This window comes from Dendropsophus ebraccatus, chromosome 4 (genome assembly GCF_027789765.1).
Source record: "Dendropsophus ebraccatus isolate aDenEbr1 chromosome 4, aDenEbr1.pat, whole genome shotgun sequence".
Lineage (NCBI taxonomy): Eukaryota > Metazoa > Chordata > Amphibia > Anura > Hylidae > Dendropsophus > Dendropsophus ebraccatus.
The window spans coordinates 105107354-105128923 of record NC_091457.1 but is presented as its reverse complement, the minus strand read 5'-3'; the positions used below and the strand labels follow the sequence as shown (position 1 = coordinate 105128923).

At 47.6% G+C, this 21570-nt stretch overlaps 1 protein-coding gene across 1 annotated transcript; it reads left to right on the top strand.

The window, feature by feature from the left end:
- The first annotated feature begins 4189 nt into the window (after positions 1-4189).
- On the top strand, positions 4190-18642 carry LOC138789851 (troponin C, slow skeletal and cardiac muscles). Its single transcript, XM_069968698.1, has 6 exons — positions 4190-4322; positions 9438-9468; positions 13600-13746; positions 13865-13979; positions 18215-18351; positions 18477-18642. Exons 1-6 carry the CDS (start codon positions 4299-4301, stop codon positions 18506-18508), a joined length of 486 nt encoding a protein of 161 aa, XP_069824799.1. The 5' UTR covers positions 4190-4298; the 3' UTR covers positions 18509-18642.
- Positions 18643-21570: the final 2928 nt, after the last annotated feature.

The following is a 21570-nucleotide window of genomic DNA, read 5'->3' as shown; positions in this document are numbered from 1 at the left end:
ACCCCCTCAGCATCCCCCGCAGCCCCCATCCCCAAACACAGCATCCCCTGCAGACCCCCCTATCCCCAAACACAGCATCCCCTGCAGACCCCCATCCCCACACACACAGCATCCCCTGCAGCCCCCCCATCCCTACACACACACAGCATCGCCTGCAGCCCCTCCATCCCCCCACACAGCATCCCCTGCACCCCCCCCATCCTTACACACAGCATCCCCTGCAGCCCCCTCCATCCCCCCCACACAGCATCCCCTGCAGCCCCCCCTATCCCCACACACACACAGCATCCCCTGCAGCCCCCTCCATCCCCCCACACAGCATCCCCTGCAGCCCCCCTATCCCCACACACACACAGCATCCCCTGCAGCCCCCTCCATCCCCCCACACAGCATCCCCTGCAGCCCCCCCTATCCCCACACACACACAGCATCCCCTGCAGCCCCCTCCATCCCCCCCACACAGCATTTCCTGCAGCCCCCTATCCCCAAACACAGCATCCCCTGCAGACCCCCCATCCCCACACACACAGCATCCCCTGGACCCCCCCATCCTTACACACAGCATCTCCTGCAGCCCCCCTCCACACACACAGCATCCCCTGCAGCCCCCTCCATCCCCCCCACACAGCATCCCCTGCAGCCCCCCCCCCTATCCCCAAACACACACAGCATCCCCTGCAGCCCCCCCTATCTCCAAACACAGCATCCCCTGCAGACCCCCCTATACCCGAACATAGCATCTCCTGCAGACCCCCATCCCAACACACACACAGCATCCCCTGCAGCCCCCCATCCTACCCTCCCAGCATCCCCTGCAGCCCCCCATCCTACCCCCCCCCAGCATCCCCCGCAGCCCCCATCCCCAAACACAGCATCCCCTGCAGACCCCCATCCCCACACACACAGCATCCCCTGCAGCCCCCCCATCCCTACACACACACAGCATCGCCTGCAGCCCCTCCATCCCCCCCCACACAGCATCCCCTGCACCCCCCCATCCTTACACACAGCATCTCCTGCAGCCCCTCCATCCCCCCCACACAGCATCCCCTGCAGCCCCCCCTATCCCCACACACACACAGCATCCCCTGCAGCCCCCTCCATCCCCCCCACACAGCATCCCCTGCAGCCCCCCTATCCCCACACACACACAGCATCCCCTGCAGCCCCCTCCATCCCCCACACAGCATCCCCTGCAGCCCCCCCTATCCCCACACACACACACAGCATCCCCTGCAGCCCCCTCCATCCCCCCCACACAGCATCCCCTGCAGCCCCCCTATCCCCATACACAGCATCCCCTGCAGCCCCCTCCATCCCCCCCACACAGCATTTCCTGCAGCCCCCTATCCCCAAACACAGCATCCCCTGCAGACCCCCCATCCCCACACACACAGCATCCCCTGCACCCCCCCATCCTTACACACAGCATCTCCTGCAGGCCCCCTCCACACACACAGCATCCCCTGCAGCCCCCTCCATCCCCCCCACACAGCATCCCCTGCAGCCCCCCCCACCCCCAAACACACACAGCATCCCCTGCAGCCCCCCCCCCCTATCCCCAAACACACACAGCATCCCCTGCAGCCCCCCCCCCTATCCCCAAACACACACAGCATCCCCTGCAGACCCCCCATCTCCAAACACAGCATCCCCTGCAGACCACCCTATACCCGAACATAGCATCTCCTGCAGACCCCCATCCCAACACACACACAGCATCCCCTGCAGCCCCCCATCCTACCCTCCCAGCATCCCCTGCAGCCCCCCATCCTACCCCCCCCTCCCAGCATCCCCCGCAGCCCCCCATCCCCACACACACAGCATCCCCTGCAGCCCCCCCCCCTCCACACACACACACAGCATCCCATGTTTATTATTATTTTTACTAATAGGGGGTGCGCACATGAGGGGGGCGGGGGGAATTTCGACAGCAAAAGTGATCATGTGAAGGGAAAAGTGACTATGGTGAAAATACAGAAACCCCAGTTTCCCAGCATCTTGTATTGTACTCAGTGTAATGGAGGTCACCCAGCTTTCCCAGCATCTTATACCCAGTGGTTGGTAGCCTCGGGGAGATGCACAGTAAATCTATACTGTGCAGCTGAAAACCATATCAGCACAATTGTGCTCTTACCAAATATTACCCTCCCAACATCAGTGCACGGATGGTGGATGATAACCCGGGCCTGTACTTCTGCCAGCAGCACAGTTTGGATAATGTCTCCAGCCCTTCTGGTCATTTGTGACCAGGGAATTCCCACTGCTCTGTGTGAAAGGGCCAGAAGTCTCTTTGTCAATGTAAGTCTATGGGACTATGATCCGTGTCAGCGCTGAGCCGTCCCATGGACTTATACAGAAAAAGTGTCTTCCGACCCCTTCACAGGGAACAGTAGGAATTCCTTGTTTACAAATGACTGGAAGGGCTCAGTGTGTTATCCGAACTGTGAGAACAGTGCCGCTGGAGGAAGTATTGGAGTGGGTGGCATCTACCTTCCTCGCACTGATGTGGGGAGCGTAATAAAAGGTAAGGACCAGAGTGGTCCTTGAAGGATGGGCCGCTAGCCGGCTACTCATGGGCCACTGCTGTGTACCTGCCCCCCAGGCTAAAATGTGCCAGCCAGCCCCTGAAGCTGGAGTACGTTTACTGACTATTTTATTGCAAACAAATTGATGAATTGAACAGACTCTGAGTCAGCGCCCCCCGTTCCGTCCCCTCCACACCCCCTCCCCGCCCTGGCGTACCGGGCGGATAATGGCCAGAGCAAATATTTATTCGCAAAACAGCTATTTGCGAATAAATTTATTCGCATCTGGCCATTTCCTGCCAAAAAATACACATTTTTTCATTGATAAATGTCCCCCATAGTGTACACACACACATGCAGAATACACACATATACACATCTAAAAAATGCACATTATATATACAGTACGTATAGATAATACACACACATGCACCATACACACAAGCTCACACAATATACATACTTCATTTTCACACACACATATTTACCTCTGGTACAGGAAAGCACCAGGTACAGCTCACATGTCAGATTTTCAGCCCGAGGACAACACTGAACAGGATGCAGCCCCTACCCCTCCTCCTGTGTCCCGACTGCCAGCAGCAGCACATAGAGCAGATAGAGGCAGCCTGAGGGGAGAAGGTGGCAGAGGGTCCCAAGAGAGAGGGGCTGCACTAAATCTGCACACAACATGCTGCTGCTTGTCACTCCAGTCACTCCCTGCCTCTATATAATACGATGAAACCCCAGGTTACTAGATAAAGGCAGTAAGTAAGTATTAATAATAATAAAAAAAATAATAATAATAATAATAATAATAATGATGATATAATAATAATATTTATTTGTATAGTGCCAACAGATGAAAGGCATGTGTAGCAGTGTTGGGGGATTATATGTCATCCTGAAGCTGCTAGACAGGGAGGCCCACCTCCTGTTTAGGGGCCCACCAAAGGTTAGGGCCCACCGGGGGATTCCCATGTTCCCCTGTCCATTAAGTCAAACATGAGGAGTGAGGACCCTGCTCGCAAGAGCTTACAATCTATAAGGAGAGGGTAGGAGACAAAAAAAGCAGAGGGGTAGAAGTGCTTCATTGCTACAATTGTCCCGTCATCTTTTATAAATAGAATATTGAAGGTAAAGGTTGGTAAAGCAAGTAACCATCCACTGTATTATTATAACCAATTAATAACACATTGGGATCCAAATGGTGGAATAAAAATGTACTTAATATGGAGCTGGAAAGGACCCTGCTACGATATTTGTTCTTCTCTGACAACGTCTTAATGACTTTATATGACTTCTTCACTATGAATGATTACACATTCTCGACTATGTTTGATTACTTGTTTGTAACGGTGTGAAATTTACATAAAGAGTTTAATAAAAGCTATAGTGATTGTTATGCATTGTTCCACATGTACCAAGGGATGCAAGGTTGGAAGACTTTTCATTGTCTGGACCTATTGTGGTGTTTGCTATCTATTGGTCTGTCTTTGTTACAAAAATTCAGCAGCAGAATGAACCAACTGAGGCCAGTGTATAAGATGTATCCCCAAAGCTGAGAACAATGCAATGAGAAGATCATCCAGGCTGAGTGTATAAATAGGGACCTGATGTGGTCAGCCCCTGCTATACCCAATAAGGGTGGGACAGGCTCAAGGATGGGACCTGGTGACTCAACAATCCTCCCTCATAAATAAGCTCAATTCTCTACTTACATCCCAAGCTGCCACATTCACCTCTGCTCCACTCCCTGCAGCCTGCCTCACCATGGATGACATCTACAAGGCAGCGGTAAGTGTTTACCATCCAGTGCACAGGGGGGAAGCAAAATATATGTAGTTGTGTCCATGATACATAGTGCTGATGGGTCTAGATTACAGAGGATGGTTTAGACTGGATACAGTTGTAACAAAGTTGCAGAACTTTTTCTTATACAGTAATACCTCGGTTTTCGAACGCTTTGGAACTCGAACTTCTTGGTATTCGAACGAAAATTTACCCAGAAGTAGTGTTTGGAATTTGAACTTTGCTCGGTTTTTGAACGTTTTTCGAACGTGTTTGCGAGCGTGGATGGTGGGTTGTGCCTGGCGAGTTAAGCAGTGGTGAGGCTTCACATACAGTACAGTGCTGTATAAGACTGCTGGAGTGCATATACAGTGCAGTAGTAGTACAGGCAGTGCACCACCATCTCCCATACATTACAGTGCTTGGATGGGGTAAAGGATGGGTGAGGAGTTGGTGACTACTGTACTATAATTAATGGTTCTGATGAACATTTCTTATGTGTAATGTCCTGTACAGTATAGTGCTGTTCTGTACTGTATTGTAGAGATTATACTGAGCACTTATCAGTGTAATAAATGAGTATTGTAGGTAATCAATGGTGGCTGCTGGAACCAATTAATCACATTTACATTATTTCCTATGGGAAGACACTGCTCGGTTTTCAAACTGCTTGGTTCTCAAACTGCCTTCCGGAACCAATTAAGTTAGAGAACCGAGGTACCACTGTATTATGATTCATAATGGAAACATGTCAGTCAATAGGGACAGTACTGGGGCTGTGATTTTTCTCTGAGTTACAATAATAACATGAAACTGTTACTGGCAGAATGTATCTTGTAATATCTGTGGAGATGCCACAAAAGTCTAGAACCAACCCATGAAAACACCTCACATCAAACCAAATTTAATATATTTTTAGCTACTTTTTCGAAACTCTCTGATGAAATGTTAAAAGGCATCTAAAAGAAGGTATGTGGCTCAAAATTTTTTCCTGGTTTATTACTGGCATATACTATTTTAGTACAAAATATTGGAGCAAAGTAAGCCAGCCAAGGACAAGAAAAGTGTGCAAAATATCTAGATGTGATACATCTGTTTACTTTTATACCATGCGTTAATGTGATTTAAATAAAGTTTTGATAAGCGCTGGCTTAAAGCGTCTCTGTCATTTGTAGTAAACTCTACCTGTAACTCCTGAGACCCAGTGCGATCGAGAGATGCAGCTGGGGGGAGTGTGCTCCATTCCTCGACTTGCACTCGATGAGCACTACACTACTGAACTGACAAAACTCTGGGCCATTCAGAATCTCACTGCATCATAATGAATTATAATACAGAGTTCCATCACAGATACGTTTTTGGTCTGTGATATATATACGGCTGGCTCACAGGTTGTACACAGATGTGTTTAAGGGTGCCTTCACACATAACGGATCTGCAGCGGATTTCTCGCTGCAAAATCCGTGAACCCCCGAAACAAGCCGGAGCGTGGAGAAGGTGATGTATACACTCCTGCGGTGGGGGTTAATAAGGCGAGCTGCTGACATGCTCACAGCGGGATGTCCATCCTGCTGCGAGTTTGTCTGCCCATAGCAGTGTACAGGGCAGGGATCCGCCGCGGATCTAGCTGCGAATTCGCAGCGTGAATTCCGCTGCGGATCTGTTACGTGTGAAGGCACCTTAAAAGGGTAACTGTCAGGTCCCTATCAGGTAGAGCTGCTGACAGGTGTGGCACTTTAGATTCTAAGGCAAATACTACAGACAGATAGCTGTGCCACTTCAGCTTCTGAGAAAAAATGCAATTTTATAACTTTGCAAATGGCCATCAGCAAAGACAAAAGCATTATTTGTTTTATCTTTCTACCACCTATCTGCCCATGTCTGCAGCTCTGTACCTGGTACTGACCTGACAGATTTCCTTTAAAGCGGCACTATCAGCAGGTTCTTCCCAGAGAACCTGCATATATGCCGCAGTAGCTGTGTCCCTCCGTAGTAGATAGCCATTACTTTCACCTCTCTCCTCCCCCACATTTTTCTAAAATTGCTAAATGCTCTTATGCAAATCACTTGCTTAAGAGCATTTAGGGCGTTGTCGCCCAGCCAGCCCCCTCCCGTTCATATATGCATAGTGGGCTCTATACATGGCGGCTGCGCAGGGAAGCAGTCCCGCTTCCCGTGCATGCTTCAATCCACCAGGCCTCTGACGATCCTCCCGGAGGTTCCTCAAGACGTAAGAATAAGTCTATCTTATACTCACGTCCTGAGGGACCTCCGGGAGGATTGGCGATGGGACTGCTTCCCTACACAGCCGCCATGTATATATATAAATATGCATAGTGGGCGGGATGGGAAGGAGCGGGCTGGGCGGGGAATGGCGATGCTCTCTCGGTGATTTTCAACCAGTGTCGGGTGTGCCGCGGGGAAAGTTCCCCAAACTATGGTGCCCCTGCAGATCGCCCCGCTGCTGCTGTCCGCCTCACCTACTGGCCGCCTGTAGTGCCCGGACGTGCTCCTCCTATCCAATCAGCGGAGAGCGGGAGCATGGTGCGCTGTGGCGGGCCGTGATGCACGCATCCAATCAACGTGTGCGCTACGGACTGCCGCAGCGCACGACGCTCCTGGTCTCCGCTGATTGGAGGAGCACGTCCGGGCCCTACGGGCGGCCAGTAGGTGAGGCGGACAGCAGCGGCGACCATCTCGGAGGAGGTGCGGAGGAAGGGGGGAGAGAAACCTGGGGATGGGGGAGAGAAACCTGGGGATGGGGGAGAGAACCATGGGGGAGAAACGGGGGAGAGACAGGGAGAGAAGCTTGGGGGAGAGAAACCTGGGAATGGGGGAGAGAAACATGGGGATGGGGGAGAAACAGGGGAGAGAAGCAGGATGGAGAGAAACATGGGGATGGGGGAGAGAAACAGCGGAGAGAAGCAGGGGGGAGAGAAGTTTAGTGGAGAGAAGCAGGGGGGAGAGAAGTATGGTGGAGAGAAGCACAGGAGAGAAGCATGGGGGAGAGAAGCATGGGGGAGAGAAGCACAGGAGAGAAGCACAGGAGAGAAGCAGGGGAGAAGTATGGTGGAGAGAAGCACAGGAGAGAAGCAAGGAGGAGAGAAGCACAGGAGAGAAGCACAGGAGAGAAGCAGGGGGGAGAAGTATGGTGGAGAGAAGCACAGGAGAGAAGTAGGGGGGAGAAGTATGGTGGAGAGAAGCACAGGAGTATAAATACATTTAGAATCTATATTATTAACTATATGTATAATATGTACTGTTTTAGTGTCATTTTGTGCCATTTTGGTTGGTGGTGTGCCCCGAGATTTTTTAAGTATAAAAAGTGTGCCGCGGCTCAAAAAAGGTTGAAAATCACTGCCTTAGGGTATGTTCACACTGAGTAAAACAGGCGGAATCCCGCCTGTCTCAGTGTGCCATAGCCCGTCTATGGGAGAGCACTCGCTCCTCCGCAGCTGCCACTCTCTGTTTAAAGAAGAGACATGTCACTTCTTCGAGCAGAGAGCAGCGGCAGTGGAGGGACACTGAGCATGGCGGGATTCTGCGGCGGAGTTCTGCCGTATTTGCTCAGTGTGAACATACCCTTACGTCTCAGAGATTTCACTTGTCTCTAGTGAATTCATAAACTGAGCATACAGGGAAATGTATCATTCCCTGCTCGAGAATGCACAAAAATGTGGCTTGCACAAAAAAAAACAAAAAAAACCTAAAACACAACTTTCCCACTCTTGTGTCCATAGCTCTCCAAAATAACTGCTGGGCTAATGTATTGATATGTCTTTGTATCCTGGATTTATTTCAGTTAAATGGTATCTGCCTAATCTGTACCTGGAATAATTTATAGAGTTAGTGCCCAGAACTTAACAGGTGTGGGACCTCTCCATGGCAAACTGGCGCACCCACATTTATTTCTCCCCTTTTCTGGCACGGATCTTGGCTACATGGGAAAAAAACATATGGCAACCACATGGGCTGAATATCTCCTGACACTAAATATTTTCTTACATTTTTACTTAAGGCATTGTGAATCCTCTCACTATATATAGTAACATTATCATGGACAACAAAGCTGCAGCTTATCATCCACCTGTCTATTCTAGAGAAAATCCTCCACACAATGAGGGCCTGAAATAAACCATAGAGGATTATGGGAATTATGGCCTTTCAACTTTGATTTCCAAAAAGGGAATATTCTTAGTTTCATGGTTAACCCTTTCCTTACTGTAGTGTGAGCCAAATAAGTACATTGACTAGAGAGCAACAGCAACACCTCTGAGAATGTACCTAGAGAGCAGCAGTGAAATAACTGGGAATGCAGCCTATCAATTTACTGGAGAACAGTGACATCCCTGAGTATAAAGCCTATCCATTCACCAGGGATCAGTGGTGACATCACTGGGGAGCAATGTGTACCTCTCTGGCAGTATTGGGTTGGGAGGAAGCCCTAGTACCTGTGGGTCTTGTCTACGTAAGGTAATGTGCTCTCAGGACTATATTTGGTGTGGATTGTGGGTCCCCCTCGATGCTATTATTGGACCTGGCTTTGTCTGGCTGAGGAGATAATAACGGGTTGGTTGGCAGCGCTGGGAACAAAAAGCTTTATCTCAGCCTTTTCTATTCTGTATCACTGAGCCAGAAATAGTCCTCCGACCATGTGCATTAGTTGATTGGACTTTATAACATTAGCAATGAAAAGGGCGGAACATCTGAGCATCTAGCGACAGCACAATTGATGTGACACGCCATGCTGTTATTAAAGGGGACCACCACAAATCTAATCTATCAATGCCATGCTATATAACAGGGAGAGCTGAGTATATATGTACCAATCTGTTCAGCTTTTCCTGCTCTATAACATTATGCCAATAGATCAGATGACATTTTGTGACACATTTCCTGTAACAGAATTCAGGGCCATTTCAAGATCTCTGTTTCCTCAGTAAATAGAACCATTCTGAGAGTTTGTTACCATGAGTGTTATGCACTCAGGGCATGAGATTTGCTTGTTTGCTATGGGTCGGAACTTCAAATGTATTTTACAATGAAAGTGCACTGAGAGTTATTGTCTTTGTCCATTTTATTATCATGTCTTTCTCTTACCTTCACTTTTGCCTTTTTCAGGTTGAACAACTTACAGAAGAACAAAAAAGTGGTAAATGTCACTGCAATAAATACATTTTTTTTTTTCATTATTCTGTACATTTTTCTTCAGTTGATCGGCTCCTTTCCTACACCAGCATAGATATTATTAGGCTTTTATTAAAAGTCATTGAAGCTCCCTGCTTAGAGGAGTATTCCATTCAAAAATACATTTTATATGTTGCTGCCCATGGGGATAACAAAACAAACTATTCTTAACTTTCCACACTACCCCAGTGTTCTCCTACGGCAACTTTCCCGCCCCTACTTGCAAGACAGACTCATTTGAGGGTAACAGGCCGCTAAGACAATCACTGGCCACGGTGGGATCATCTCAGATGAGACCCAAAGATGCCATAAGAGAACACCAGGGGAGTGTGGTAAGAATACCCTGTTTGTTGTGTAATCCCCATAGGCAGCAACATATCAAAACTTATTTTTGAGTGGAATACTCCTTTAAAAGAGGACACTGCTCTGATACTTGTAAATGCTTTTACTTACTGTCAGCGAAGTGAAACGTTGATATTTACTAGTCTACACAATCTTCTGTTATGTAAACATTTCTGTCTTCCATTGGAGTCTTTATACTGTCCTAATTTATCTGTGTGTAGTCCAGGCTGTTTATATAACAGAGGAATAACTAAATGGTATCCAAACCAATCCTCAGCTGTGAGAAGCATGAGGTCCATAGAGGTTTCCAGGCTCATATATGTTAGCAAGAATGTTACCAATCTGACAGCAAGCAGAGATCTTGTGCTGATCAGTGAAAATGATGCAGATTTGCAAAGACTTTATAAGCACGGAGGATCACTGGATCGTTCATTCCACCTGTTTAGACAAGGAAATGTGTAGCTGATAATGATGATTTTATTGGCCACACAATACATGCAATCAGCCAACAAATGAATGTTTGCTTGTTCCTCAGATGATTACTCTCTCTTTCAGGGTGCTTTCACACCTACCGACTCGCAGTGTAAATCTCGCTGCGAGTCTGGCAGGTCCTGGCAGGTCCCTGTCACTACATGCTTGCAGCGGTCTGAAAGGCCGCTGCCAGTATGTAATTCTGCCGCCCTCTTAATCCCTTCTGCTCCCGCTCTGCTGTGTCTGTATATACGTTACCTGTCTCCTGCACGGGGTCCCGGCGTCCTACTCTCCTGCCCAGCCAATCAGTGGCTGCGGCTGGGCAACACATTGATTGGTTGGCCAGGAGGGCAGGACGCCGGGACCCCATGCAGCGAGGAGAGGTAATGTATATACACAGCAAGGCGGGAGCAGAAGGGGTTAACGGGGCGGCAGAATTACATACTCACAGCGATCTTTCAGGACCTGCCAGACTCGCAGCAAGATTTACACTGCGAGTCGGTAGGTGTGAAGGCACCCTCATGGTGCGTTTTCACAGACAGGTTTATTTGACAGATTTTTGAAGCCAAAGCCAGTAATGGATTTGGAAAAAAAGGAGAAATCTCAGTCTTTCCTTTGTGACCTATTCCCTGTTTATAGTCTGTTCCTGGCTTTGGCTTCAAAAATCTGTGTAAATGCACCATTACGCGGGCATATAATCAGGGATGCCTGACTTTTACTTCAAATATCCAAAAATGATAAATTCCCCCAAAATGTCAGAGAAAGTTGCAGAATTTAAATATTTGATACATATATATTTGGACATAAAGAATTCACATGAAGTCCATATGATGCTAACTCACTCTCAGTATTCCTACAGTGTAACTTTTTTCATCCCAGCTCAGCTGTATCCATTTATTTTGCTGCTGCAGCTGGGTCATGTGATCAACAACCACAAGAAATTGACATGCTTTAATGTGTAACAGGAAGGGGCCTCTCCTATGTGCCTGATGTTCTATGAGCTACATGATTACATCATTACCTGTCAGACTTCTTCCTACCTTCTTTGTTCATCTGTATTTCCCCTTGTACTTCTGCTGAATATATCATTGCTCCCCTACATATAGAGCCCAGGAGATGAGAACATTATACAACAACTCTGACTAATGGTGCGTTTACACGTAACGATTATCGTGCGCATTTGCGCAATAACGATCGAATTTGAACGATAATCGTACAGTACGTATAAACGCAGCGAACGATCAAACGACGAACGAGAAATTGTTCATTTTGATCTTTCAACATGTTATCAAATCGTCGTTCGTAAAAAGTTCGCCGATTGTTCCGTGTAAACAGTCGTCGCGCGATAGTCCGATAGTTTCTTCAGCTTTATGCAGCATCATATAGAGCACAGAAGAACTCACTAGTAAGGCCTGAGGCTGGTGTGAGACACCAGGAACCTGACAGGTTCTCTCTAATATTAATCTATATCAAACCATACAAGTATAAAAGTATGGTACTCGGCCAGTAGTGTTGATGTTATTTGTCGTGACGCCAGCACTGTAGTAGTGCACAGGTGTGTTGATAATTGTTTTTTTGTATGGCCGGTTTATAACCCCAAATGGTCGGTAACCTCCTTTTTGGGCTCATGGCAACCTGGAGTCGTAATAGACCCACCCAAGATGTCGGTACCACCACCCACAGAGAGGGGAAAAAGGGGTGCAGGTGCAGACAGAGGAAGCAGAGTACCGTGTGTTTAGTACAAAAATAAGACACTTTACTGAAGAACGTTGCAAAGGAACAGTACACTTAATACAGATCTGCAAATCTTGATAACAAAGGTTGCTGACAGTAGCCTCTTTGGAATAGGTGCTCGGAGTAAGTAAGAGCTTTGATAGAAGTAGTAGTGCTTTTGTAGAGGTAAAGAGAAGAGGAGTTGCCAGAGGAGCCCTGCCCAAGGTAGATCTTGTACTGTTTCGGAACTGTAGGATATATATAGAGAGTAGATAAGTTATACTCGTACTCACGTTTAGACAAATGTCTGACCGCCTTCTGCCCCCTAGTCTTGTAGAACCCGTCCTATGTGGGTAGCACGAGTCGTCGGTTATCTGGGTGTAGCAAACTTCCAAGGTAACCTGGTTGTCCAGCACTGTGCAGTAGGATACGTAGATCTTTACTTTTGGTAGCTTTGTCCTACTGGGGTTGATTTTTCTGCTAACAGGAGGTCGGCCTGCACTTTTTTTAGAGGTTTCCGGAGTGGACTAGGGTGTTTCTGAGTGGCTTCTCTCTCCTTAAGGTAGCTTAGTACTACATAGTGAAAGTAGTGGTCGCTGTTGTAGAAGCAGTCTCTGTTAGAGTTAGTCTCCCCTGCATCTATCCCTTTGAACATCCAACAACTAACTCCCTATACTTCCTCCCACACCGAGCTAACTCCTCCTACAGGGTTGAGTGTGTGTAAGAGAGGACAGACAGGATAGGAAAGATAGGATGAGCACCTACTAGTGGTCAACACACAAACACAACATAAACAATTAACCTATTAATTAGCTGTGCATAAGTACAAACAAACAATAGAGATCTCTAGCTGGGAAACTAAGGTACTACATCCACCACTTTAACCTGAGTGAGGACTTTAGGACAGGTGCACAAGAGAAAACACCAGTGGTGGGACACCACAAAAGCATTCCCTGTAGTGCTTCTTTAAAGTGTCCTTATAACTTTCAAAATCTAAATAAACAGTAGATGCTATACTAGCTATACTAACCAGAAATCCAGGCCCAGTCTCCTGCATGCTGCTTTTTAATCTTGTGCAGGTTAAGAAAAAAGAGACTAAACACATGAGGGACATCTACGTAAGGCTCACTCAAGGCGTATGCCAGGGAGAAGGCGCAGACTTGCCCCTTCTCCCTAGCATACACCTGTCTCCCGACAAGTGGGCACAGCAAGGTGAGGAATCCCGCCTGCCTCAGTGTCAAACCGTGTCTCTACAGGAGGGCTTGCGCACCCCCGCTCAAAGAAGGAGAGCAGAGGTGCACAAGATCTCCCATAGAAACACCATTTGACACTGAGGCAGGTGGGATTTTATGTGATTTTGTCGCGAAATTCCGCCAGATTTGCTCAGTGTGAACATACCCTAATTCCTGTCAAAGGCCTGCCAGTGATCAATGATGCAGCTTCAGCTTGTCTTCCCTTCTTCTTTCTTCTGCCCTATCCCCTAAAAATTAATAATTAAAGCCGGACAGGGAAATGCCTGTCACTGCCACAGATTCACAAAATAAAATGTTTTATGTTCTTTTTTCCCCAGAATTCAGAGCAGCTTTCGACATTTTTGTACAAGATGCAGAGGATGGATGCATCAGTACAAAGGAACTGGGCAAAGTGATGAGAATGCTGGGGCAGAACCCCACCCCTGAGGAGCTACAGGAGATGATAGACGAGGTAGATGAGGATGGTGAGTATTACAGTGGAGTCTGGAACATCTGGAGAGCTACATGTTGGATCATTTGTGTAGTGCCACATTATCATGTCTATAATACTCACCATTTTCTGCTTTGGTTCCCCTCATTCAGGAAGCGGCACTGTAGATTTCGATGAGTTCCTTGTCATGATGGTCCGGTGTATGAAAGATGACAGTAAAGGAAAGTCAGAGGAGGAATTATCTGAAATTTTCCGCATGTTTGACAAGTGAGTAAAAAAAGAAGGTCAATGCAATGCAGGGTGGAGGAATTTTTTAATTAACCGGCCTAATAGTGTAGGGCACTTTGCAGAAATTGGAGCCTGCCAACTATTACCTTGGTGCTGGCTACATCTGTAATAACTCTGTTCTGCGGGTCTGTATGATCACAGCAATACCCAAATTATAGTTTTACTTTTCATACTACTTTAAAAAATGGAAAAAAAATTTAACAATATAAAAATACATTACCATTTTCTAAACCCTATCTATAAGATTAAACTGCCCGGATTAAGTCTGACCCTGGCGGTTGCCAGGGAGTGTCGGTAGTAATATAGGCAGCATCCATTTTATACATTATGTGGCCATTGGACAGCCTCACAAGGATCATGTTTGCGGCCAGCGGGTCTGAGATTCCCCACCCCTGCTGTAATGTTCTACTGAAATTGGTTCTAATACAATAAGGGACAAAAAGTGACCCACAAGTGACCTTTCTTTCCCCAGTAGCAAATAAAACAAAACTTTTATTGGTATGTGTTATAATATTCCACATGTGTGTATTTATATCTAAAATGTATGACATTTTATATACAAGAAAATGGCATGTATAGCAAATCCTTAAAGGAGAAGTCCCACAAAATGTAAAAATGGCAGGCAGGAGGGGGTGGGTGAGAAAATAACAAACAAGTAAACTCATCCCATCCCCGTGCCTCTCTTCCACTGCTCCCAGGTCCCATTCACATCAGCCGGGGTCCTGCAGTTCCACTAGCTGCAAGTTGTGACTCCGGCTGACTGATTGCCCGCACAGCCAACTGCCCAGCCACAGTCCCAGACTGGCAATCACTCGGCCAGGCCGTGACATTGCTGCTGCAGGAGTCAGGTACGTGATATATCCTGTTTCCAGGAGATGACAGCTGGCAGCGATGAATGGGACCCTGGAGCGGTGCAACGGATGCACAGGACAGGTGAGTTCACCTGTTTGTTTTTTTCTTACCCACCCCCGTCTGCCTGACGTTTTTATAGTTTGTGGGACTTCCTCTTTAAAATATATATTAACAGAATCATCCCTTAAGTGCTGCGTCTTACTTACATTTAAAGTGTTGCTGTCACTTTATAAAACCTTTAACATTCTCTTGAGACATGTCAAACGTTTTTAATCATTTGGAGCCTGGCGTGAGGAGATGCATGCTTCTCTCCCTGGCTCTCTGAAATCAGTCTTGCTGCAGGAAAAAAGGCCCTATTCCACGTGTCGGCAGTGAGCGGGTGAGTCCGGGGGGGGGGGGGGGGGGGTTGGGGGGGGGGGGGGGGTTAGGCAGCCCATAGCATATAGCAGCGTGCACCATAGCATCGCTGCCAGGGGCGTAGCTAATGTCTCCTGGGCCCTGGTGCAAGAGGCCAACTTGGGCCCCCCCCTCCTTTCATGACCAAGTGATGCTATTGGTGTGTATATATATATATATATATATATATATATATATATACACACACACCAAGACAGATATTACCAATAACACCAGCATATTGGAAGAGAAAGTATTATCACCGTACATATTACCGCCATACTGTTACTCATAGATGCCCCCTCTTTCCCCCCACCCTCATAGATGCCCCCCTCTTTCCCCCACCCTCATAGATGCCCCCTCTTTCCCCCCACCCTCATAGATGCCCCCCTCTTTCCCCCCACCCTCATAGATGCCCCCCTCTTTCCCCCCACCCTCATAGATGCCCCCCTCTTTCCCCCCACCCTGCAGGCTGATAAAAAAACAAAACAAAACTTAACTCACATGACAACGCGCTCCCACGTCGATCCTCACTCCTCCTGGTCTTCCCCCGGCTGCTGCGTGGCTGCCAGGGGTGTGTCGTCTTATCCCCGGCAGTGTTCGCATCCCAGAGCTCCCTGGGCGCCGGAACCGGAAGTCAGGGCCCAAGGCGCGCAGGGAGCTCTGGGATGTGCGCGCTGCCGGGGATAAGACGCGACACCCTCGTCAGCCGCGCAGCAGCCGGGGGAAGACGGAGCCGGACTCTTGTGACCACAAGCAAAACAATGTTGAAAAACAAACGACTAGAACGGTCAGCCGACATGAACGATGTCGGCTGATCGTTGCCTTCTATTCCACTGAACGATTATCGATTATTCCTGACCTTGCTTGACTGACAGCTGAGCCTCAAGCAGGGACAGGGATGGTGGGGGGAGTTTATGTTCTAGAAGAACAGATGGATATATGAAAGGTACCATGTGTTCAGGCCCGGGACAAGGAGTTTTGGTGCCCTAGGCAGAGAAGGCAAATTGCGCCCCCCCCCCCCCCGAACCCAGCGTTATCAGAATCGGCGGTCAGTTTCCCTAAAGGCCCTATTCCAAGGAACGATTGTCGGGCCATATTCGGCTGATAATCGTCCTGTGGAATAGTAGGCAACGATCAGCCGACATCGTTCATGTCGGCTGATCGTTGCGTCGTTTGTCTTTCAAGCATGTTGAAAAACAAACAACTGATTCTATCATTTTACTGCAACACATACTGTACATGCCTTCACCACTGCAGTGGGATCCGGTGCCTTGCTAAAAAACATTTTTATCACAGGTTGAGAGTGTCAGGGAGGTGGGTCTGTGACAATGTCTGTGCACGCCCTGCTCTATGGCTGCTGTATCTTCAGGTCGTCTCCACTCCTCCAGCTGTCACTTATTCTGGAGGACGTGGCAGCTTGAAGATACAGCAGTGGCCAGAGAGCAGGGCGTGCACAGACATAGTCACAGACCCACCTCCCTGGGATAAAAATGTTTTTTAGCAAGACACGGGATCACACAGCAGCGGGGAAGGTTTGAGACAGCAACTGTATTGCTTCCCACTGTGCCAGTGCTCCCCCTGTGCCCCCATGTAGTAGACAAGCCCCCAAAGCACCCCATATAAATTGGTTTGCCAAATATGTGCTCCCATACAGTATAGGAGATCTTCTTTGTGCCTCCATTTAGGTAGGGTTTAGTAGTGGAGGTATTGTGGATAAGGGGTGTAGTAGTACAGGTATAGAGGAGAGGTGTAGTAGTGGAGGTATAGTGGATAAGGGGTGTAGTAGTTCAGGTACAGATAAGGGGTGTAGTAGTTCAGGTATAGATAAGGGGTGTAGTAGTGGAGGTAGAGTGGATAAGGGGTGTAGTAGTTCAGGTATAGATAAGGGGTGTAGTAGTGGAGGTAGAGTCGATAAGGGGTGTAGTAGTTCAGGTATAGATAAGGGGTGTAGTAGTTCAGGTATAGATAAGGGGTGTAGTAGTACCGGTATGGATGAGTGTTGTGTCAGTACATGCAGGGAGTTGCAGTGTTGTCACAGGCTGACAGCTAACCTATGACATCACTACAACTCCCAGCATGTACTGGCAACCTGTGGCAACACTACAAACCTGTGGCAACACTACAAATCCCAGCATGCACTGGGATCCTGGGAGTCAGTACATGCTGGGAGTTGTAGTGTTGTCACAGGCTAGCTGTCAGTACATGCTGGGAGTTGTAGTGTTGTCACAGGCTGACAGCTAACCTGTGACAACACTACAACTGCCAGCAAGTACTGGGAGGGATACACACACATACACTCACTCACTCACTCTCACACATACATGCATACATCCACTCTCACACACACATTCCCATGCAGGCACTTACATTTCATGAGGGATCTCCTTCTATCTTCCCAGCACCTGCAGCTCCTCTGTCGTCCTCCTCACCGGCACTATGCTCTCCCGCCCCTCCCCCTCCTGTCCTGCACAGACAGGAGACTGAAGCCATGAGGTGAGAGCCGGTGAGACCTACAGACTGCTGACAGGGGAGGGAGCACGACCCCAGACTGCATCCTAGTGAGAAGGACAGCTCTGTAAAAGTCTGTTCTTCTCACTAAGCAATGCAGTATACAGCCAGCAGCACCGTCCCCTCTCTGTGAGTCACCTGGCCCCTACAGCACTCCCGTCAATGCGGCCCTGGTTACAGTGCAGGGTGGGCTGGCGGGCGAGCGGGGGACAGGATGGATGGGTAAGAAAATTAATTACCCATCCAGACTGCGCCCCCTGTAGTTTTGCGCCCTAGGCCATCGCCTACCCCTGCCTACTCTTTGTCCCGGCCCTGCATGTGTTTCCTAACAACTATCTAACAGAGCTATTTAGAACGTGAATTGCATCTGACAGCTTTACCTTAAAGGTAAACTTATGCATAGCATGATGGGAGAGGGAATGTGTTGCTATAACCAGAGGTTCACATCTTTGTAGAAATGTTGATGGGTACATTGATCTTGAGGAGCTGAAACTCATGCTGCAAGCGACTGGTGAGACCATAACCGAGGACGACATTGAGGAGCTGATGAGAGACGGCGACAAGAATAATGACGGCAGAATTGATTATGATGGTGAGTTCTTTCCTGGAACTTTTACATTTTATAGAAGATCTGAGAATTCTGATTTGATACCATGATCTAAGGTATAACTCTGTTTAGAAATTGTGAAATCTCATATTTTCCTTCTCTCTTTATAGAATTTTTAGAGTTCATGAAAGGGGTTGAATAAAGAAGCCGGATAATTCCCAACAACGTGCCTAAAAATTCATCAAAAAGTTGCCGAACAACCACAGATTTAATATAACCTGATATTATATACGGCTTCCTGTCATATGTACAAACTGCAATAAATGACTGATTTTATGGCTGGTATTTTACTTTAAATGATGGCTGTCCAGTAAAAATGGTTGTCATTTTGACTGTGTGTGAACATAGCCTGATACTGCTGCCTATGTAAAATATCATACTATAATACTATGTTCACTATGTAACCTGACTACCATAGTGATGTACATTGCTTCCACAGATCTAAAATCGTCAATACTTTAGTATCAGGAATTGTTTAGAGGAAGCAAAAGCCAGTCGAAGGAACTGACAAGCGGAAGACGCATAAATGTTGTGGTTTCTGTCTTTCCAAATACAATTTAAGGGAACTGTTATAAAAATAAAAAAAAAGGCGGACTTGGAATGACTTATAAAAGAGGAGAATACACGAGGAGACAGCACATCCACGTTTCGGCATATGTCAGCCTATTTCAAGCAGTGATACTTATGTTCCTCATATATGCCGAAATGTTACTCACTTTGATATTAAACTACCCACTTCTTTTGGACGTGCTGTCTCCTAGTGTATTTTTGGATTGGACTGCCAACCTTGGGTCGGGTTTAGTGAGATGAGCACCCACCTATACAATATACTTCCTAAGCCTGGGCTGTTGCATTTGTATCCTGCTATTAATAAAAAAAAAGGAGGTTGCATTGTAAAATGTTACTGTCATAAAAAAAAAAAAAAACAAAGAAAAAAGGCAGACATGTAAAAAATGTTGAATAATAAATAGTATAATAATAAAATATTATATACTAAATGAGCAGCCACCAAACATCTGTGTCCATAAGCAGCTTGTTGTGTCACCATCAGATCAACACCACAGGAAATTCATAACAGCTAACTAAGCAATTATAGTGGTCACAGCCGAGACCAGTATTGTGGTGTCCCACCACTGGTGTTATTAGTTTATACACCCCTCGCAAAAGTCTATACTACAAGTTAACAGGGTAATGAAGTGATACTTATATGCACTCATATATTGCACAGCTGCAGTGAACAAGGGGTTATTGCTTGTTTATTATCTGTACACCAATAAGAGCTTTCTTCTCTTCTTAACCTATCTCTATTTTCTTTCTTCTCTTTACACTTTCTTCTCCACCACTCAGAGGGGACATTACACCTCCTGTAAGAAGTGGTCACATGGGGAGAGGAAATGCACGCCTACACTTAGTGAGTCTTACCTAAGTCTTGGTAGAGAAAGGACGCAAGACAAGACGGTCCCTGCTGTGGTCCAGCTGGGCCCTGGCTTTGCCAGGTCCCCCTCCAGTCAGTGTCCAGTGTAGTCTAGTCAGGAGTGAGGGCTGGAAGAACGCACATGGGGGACAGAGAGACTTTTCTTTTAGATGTTATCTTTGGTCCAACTATGCAGTGCTTAACTACTTGAGAGAGGACAAGTCGGAGATCACCCCAACCCTGACTGTAAACATTGCTAAAAAAGCAGGACAGAATCCTGAAACAAGAGGAACTCATCCGGATAGAGCAAAGTTGCTACAAGCCTACGTACTCCTACAAGTTGCTACAAGCCTACGTATCTCGCAGCGCAGGTGTAACCAGGTAAACTTGGCCACTTTTCTCAACTCAGGTATCAAGGCCTGGGGCTTGTGTCACCCTAATAGGACAGGTCACCCCACACTGTAGGGCAACAGGTATACTTCTATTTTCAAGTATTCTTCAGTATTCTACTTCTTCTTCTAAAGTTCTGGCAGAGCACACATCTACCCTGGGTTGGGACTCTCAGCAAAAACTCCTCTCCACTACTCTGAACTTGCAGCACAAATTCCTCTCTAACGTTCTCAGCTCACTCTACTTCTCAGCACACAACCAAGTCAGCTCAGCTCTTCTGCTCCAAAGGCTCTTAGCGCAGATCCTGTTCTGTCATGTCTGCATGATCAGCTATTGTACAAAGTATTCTCACAGTAAAGAAGATTTTATTTATGATAACAGGACTCAGGATAACAGTGATTATTGTACCGGCACCTACACAGTCACTACTCCATCCTCGGGTCATCTCCCCTTTCTGTGGGTGGCGGTACCAATAGTCCCGGTGGGTCACAGCTCCACTCTGGACCACCGTGATAAGTACCCATGGGACCCCCTCGCAGCCCGTCAGGTCACCGACCACATGGGAGAGGATATAGTCAGCCCCCTTAAAATAAAAGCAGGTGTGACTCCATACCTGGGTGCCCCACTGGCACTGGCGTCATGACAATTTACCAACTGGCTGCGCTATATTTCAACCAACCACCACTGTAGTGGGGGTCACACATCACCATCTGACAAATGACCGGTCGTCCACATGCGAGCAGCACAGTATGATCTGCAGTCTGGGGCATTACTGGTTATGATCTCCAGTCTGAAGTATTACTGGTTACGTTCTTCAGTATGAGGTATTACTGGTTATGATATCCAGGGCCGGCCTTTGGGGTGTGCGACCAATTGCACAGGGCGCAGCACTTCTGGTCAACTAGGGGGCGCTCTGGCAGACAGTCAACTGCACACCTAACTGGTCTGGCAGACAGACGTTCTGTCTGTCTGCCAGAGCGCCCCTCTAGCTGGCCACCTGCGCTCCTAGCATAGGGGTTGGTTTGGGGTGCTCTTGAAGACAGAGGGGCTAGGGACATGGAAAATTAATGTTCTGGGTATGCCCCGGTAAGCTCCTCCCCCATCAACAAGCCCCGCCACCGGCGCCCACCGCGGGTGGGATACTGACTCTCTCCTTGCCACAATGCAGCCTACTAAACTGTACGCCGTAGAGGTCATCAGCTGTGTGTGTGTCAGCTGTTCTTTGAAGCACAGGCCGTGCTTGCCGGGCAGTGCGGTGACCTGTGACCTCTGCCCGGCTGGGTGCATCCTCCTTTCTCCTTAGCAATTCGTGCAGCATCCAGAATCCTCTGCCCCTGCTGTAAGCCTGATGCTTCTTCTCTCTCCTCTGTCTAGCTCTTTATCCTCCTTCCCATCTACCT

Bases quoted from the DNA above. Each gene is read 5' to 3' on its own strand.
- LOC138789851 (XM_069968698.1), top strand. From the start codon at position 4,299: ATGGATGACATCTACAAGGCAGCG. The intron at 4,323-9,437 runs GTAAGTGTTTAC...TGCCTTTTTCAG, and splicing joins ATGACATCTACAAGGCAGCG to GTTGAACAACTTACAGAAGA. The intron at 13,747-13,864 runs GTGAGTATTACA...CCCCTCATTCAG, and splicing joins AGACGAGGTAGATGAGGATG to GAAGCGGCACTGTAGATTTC.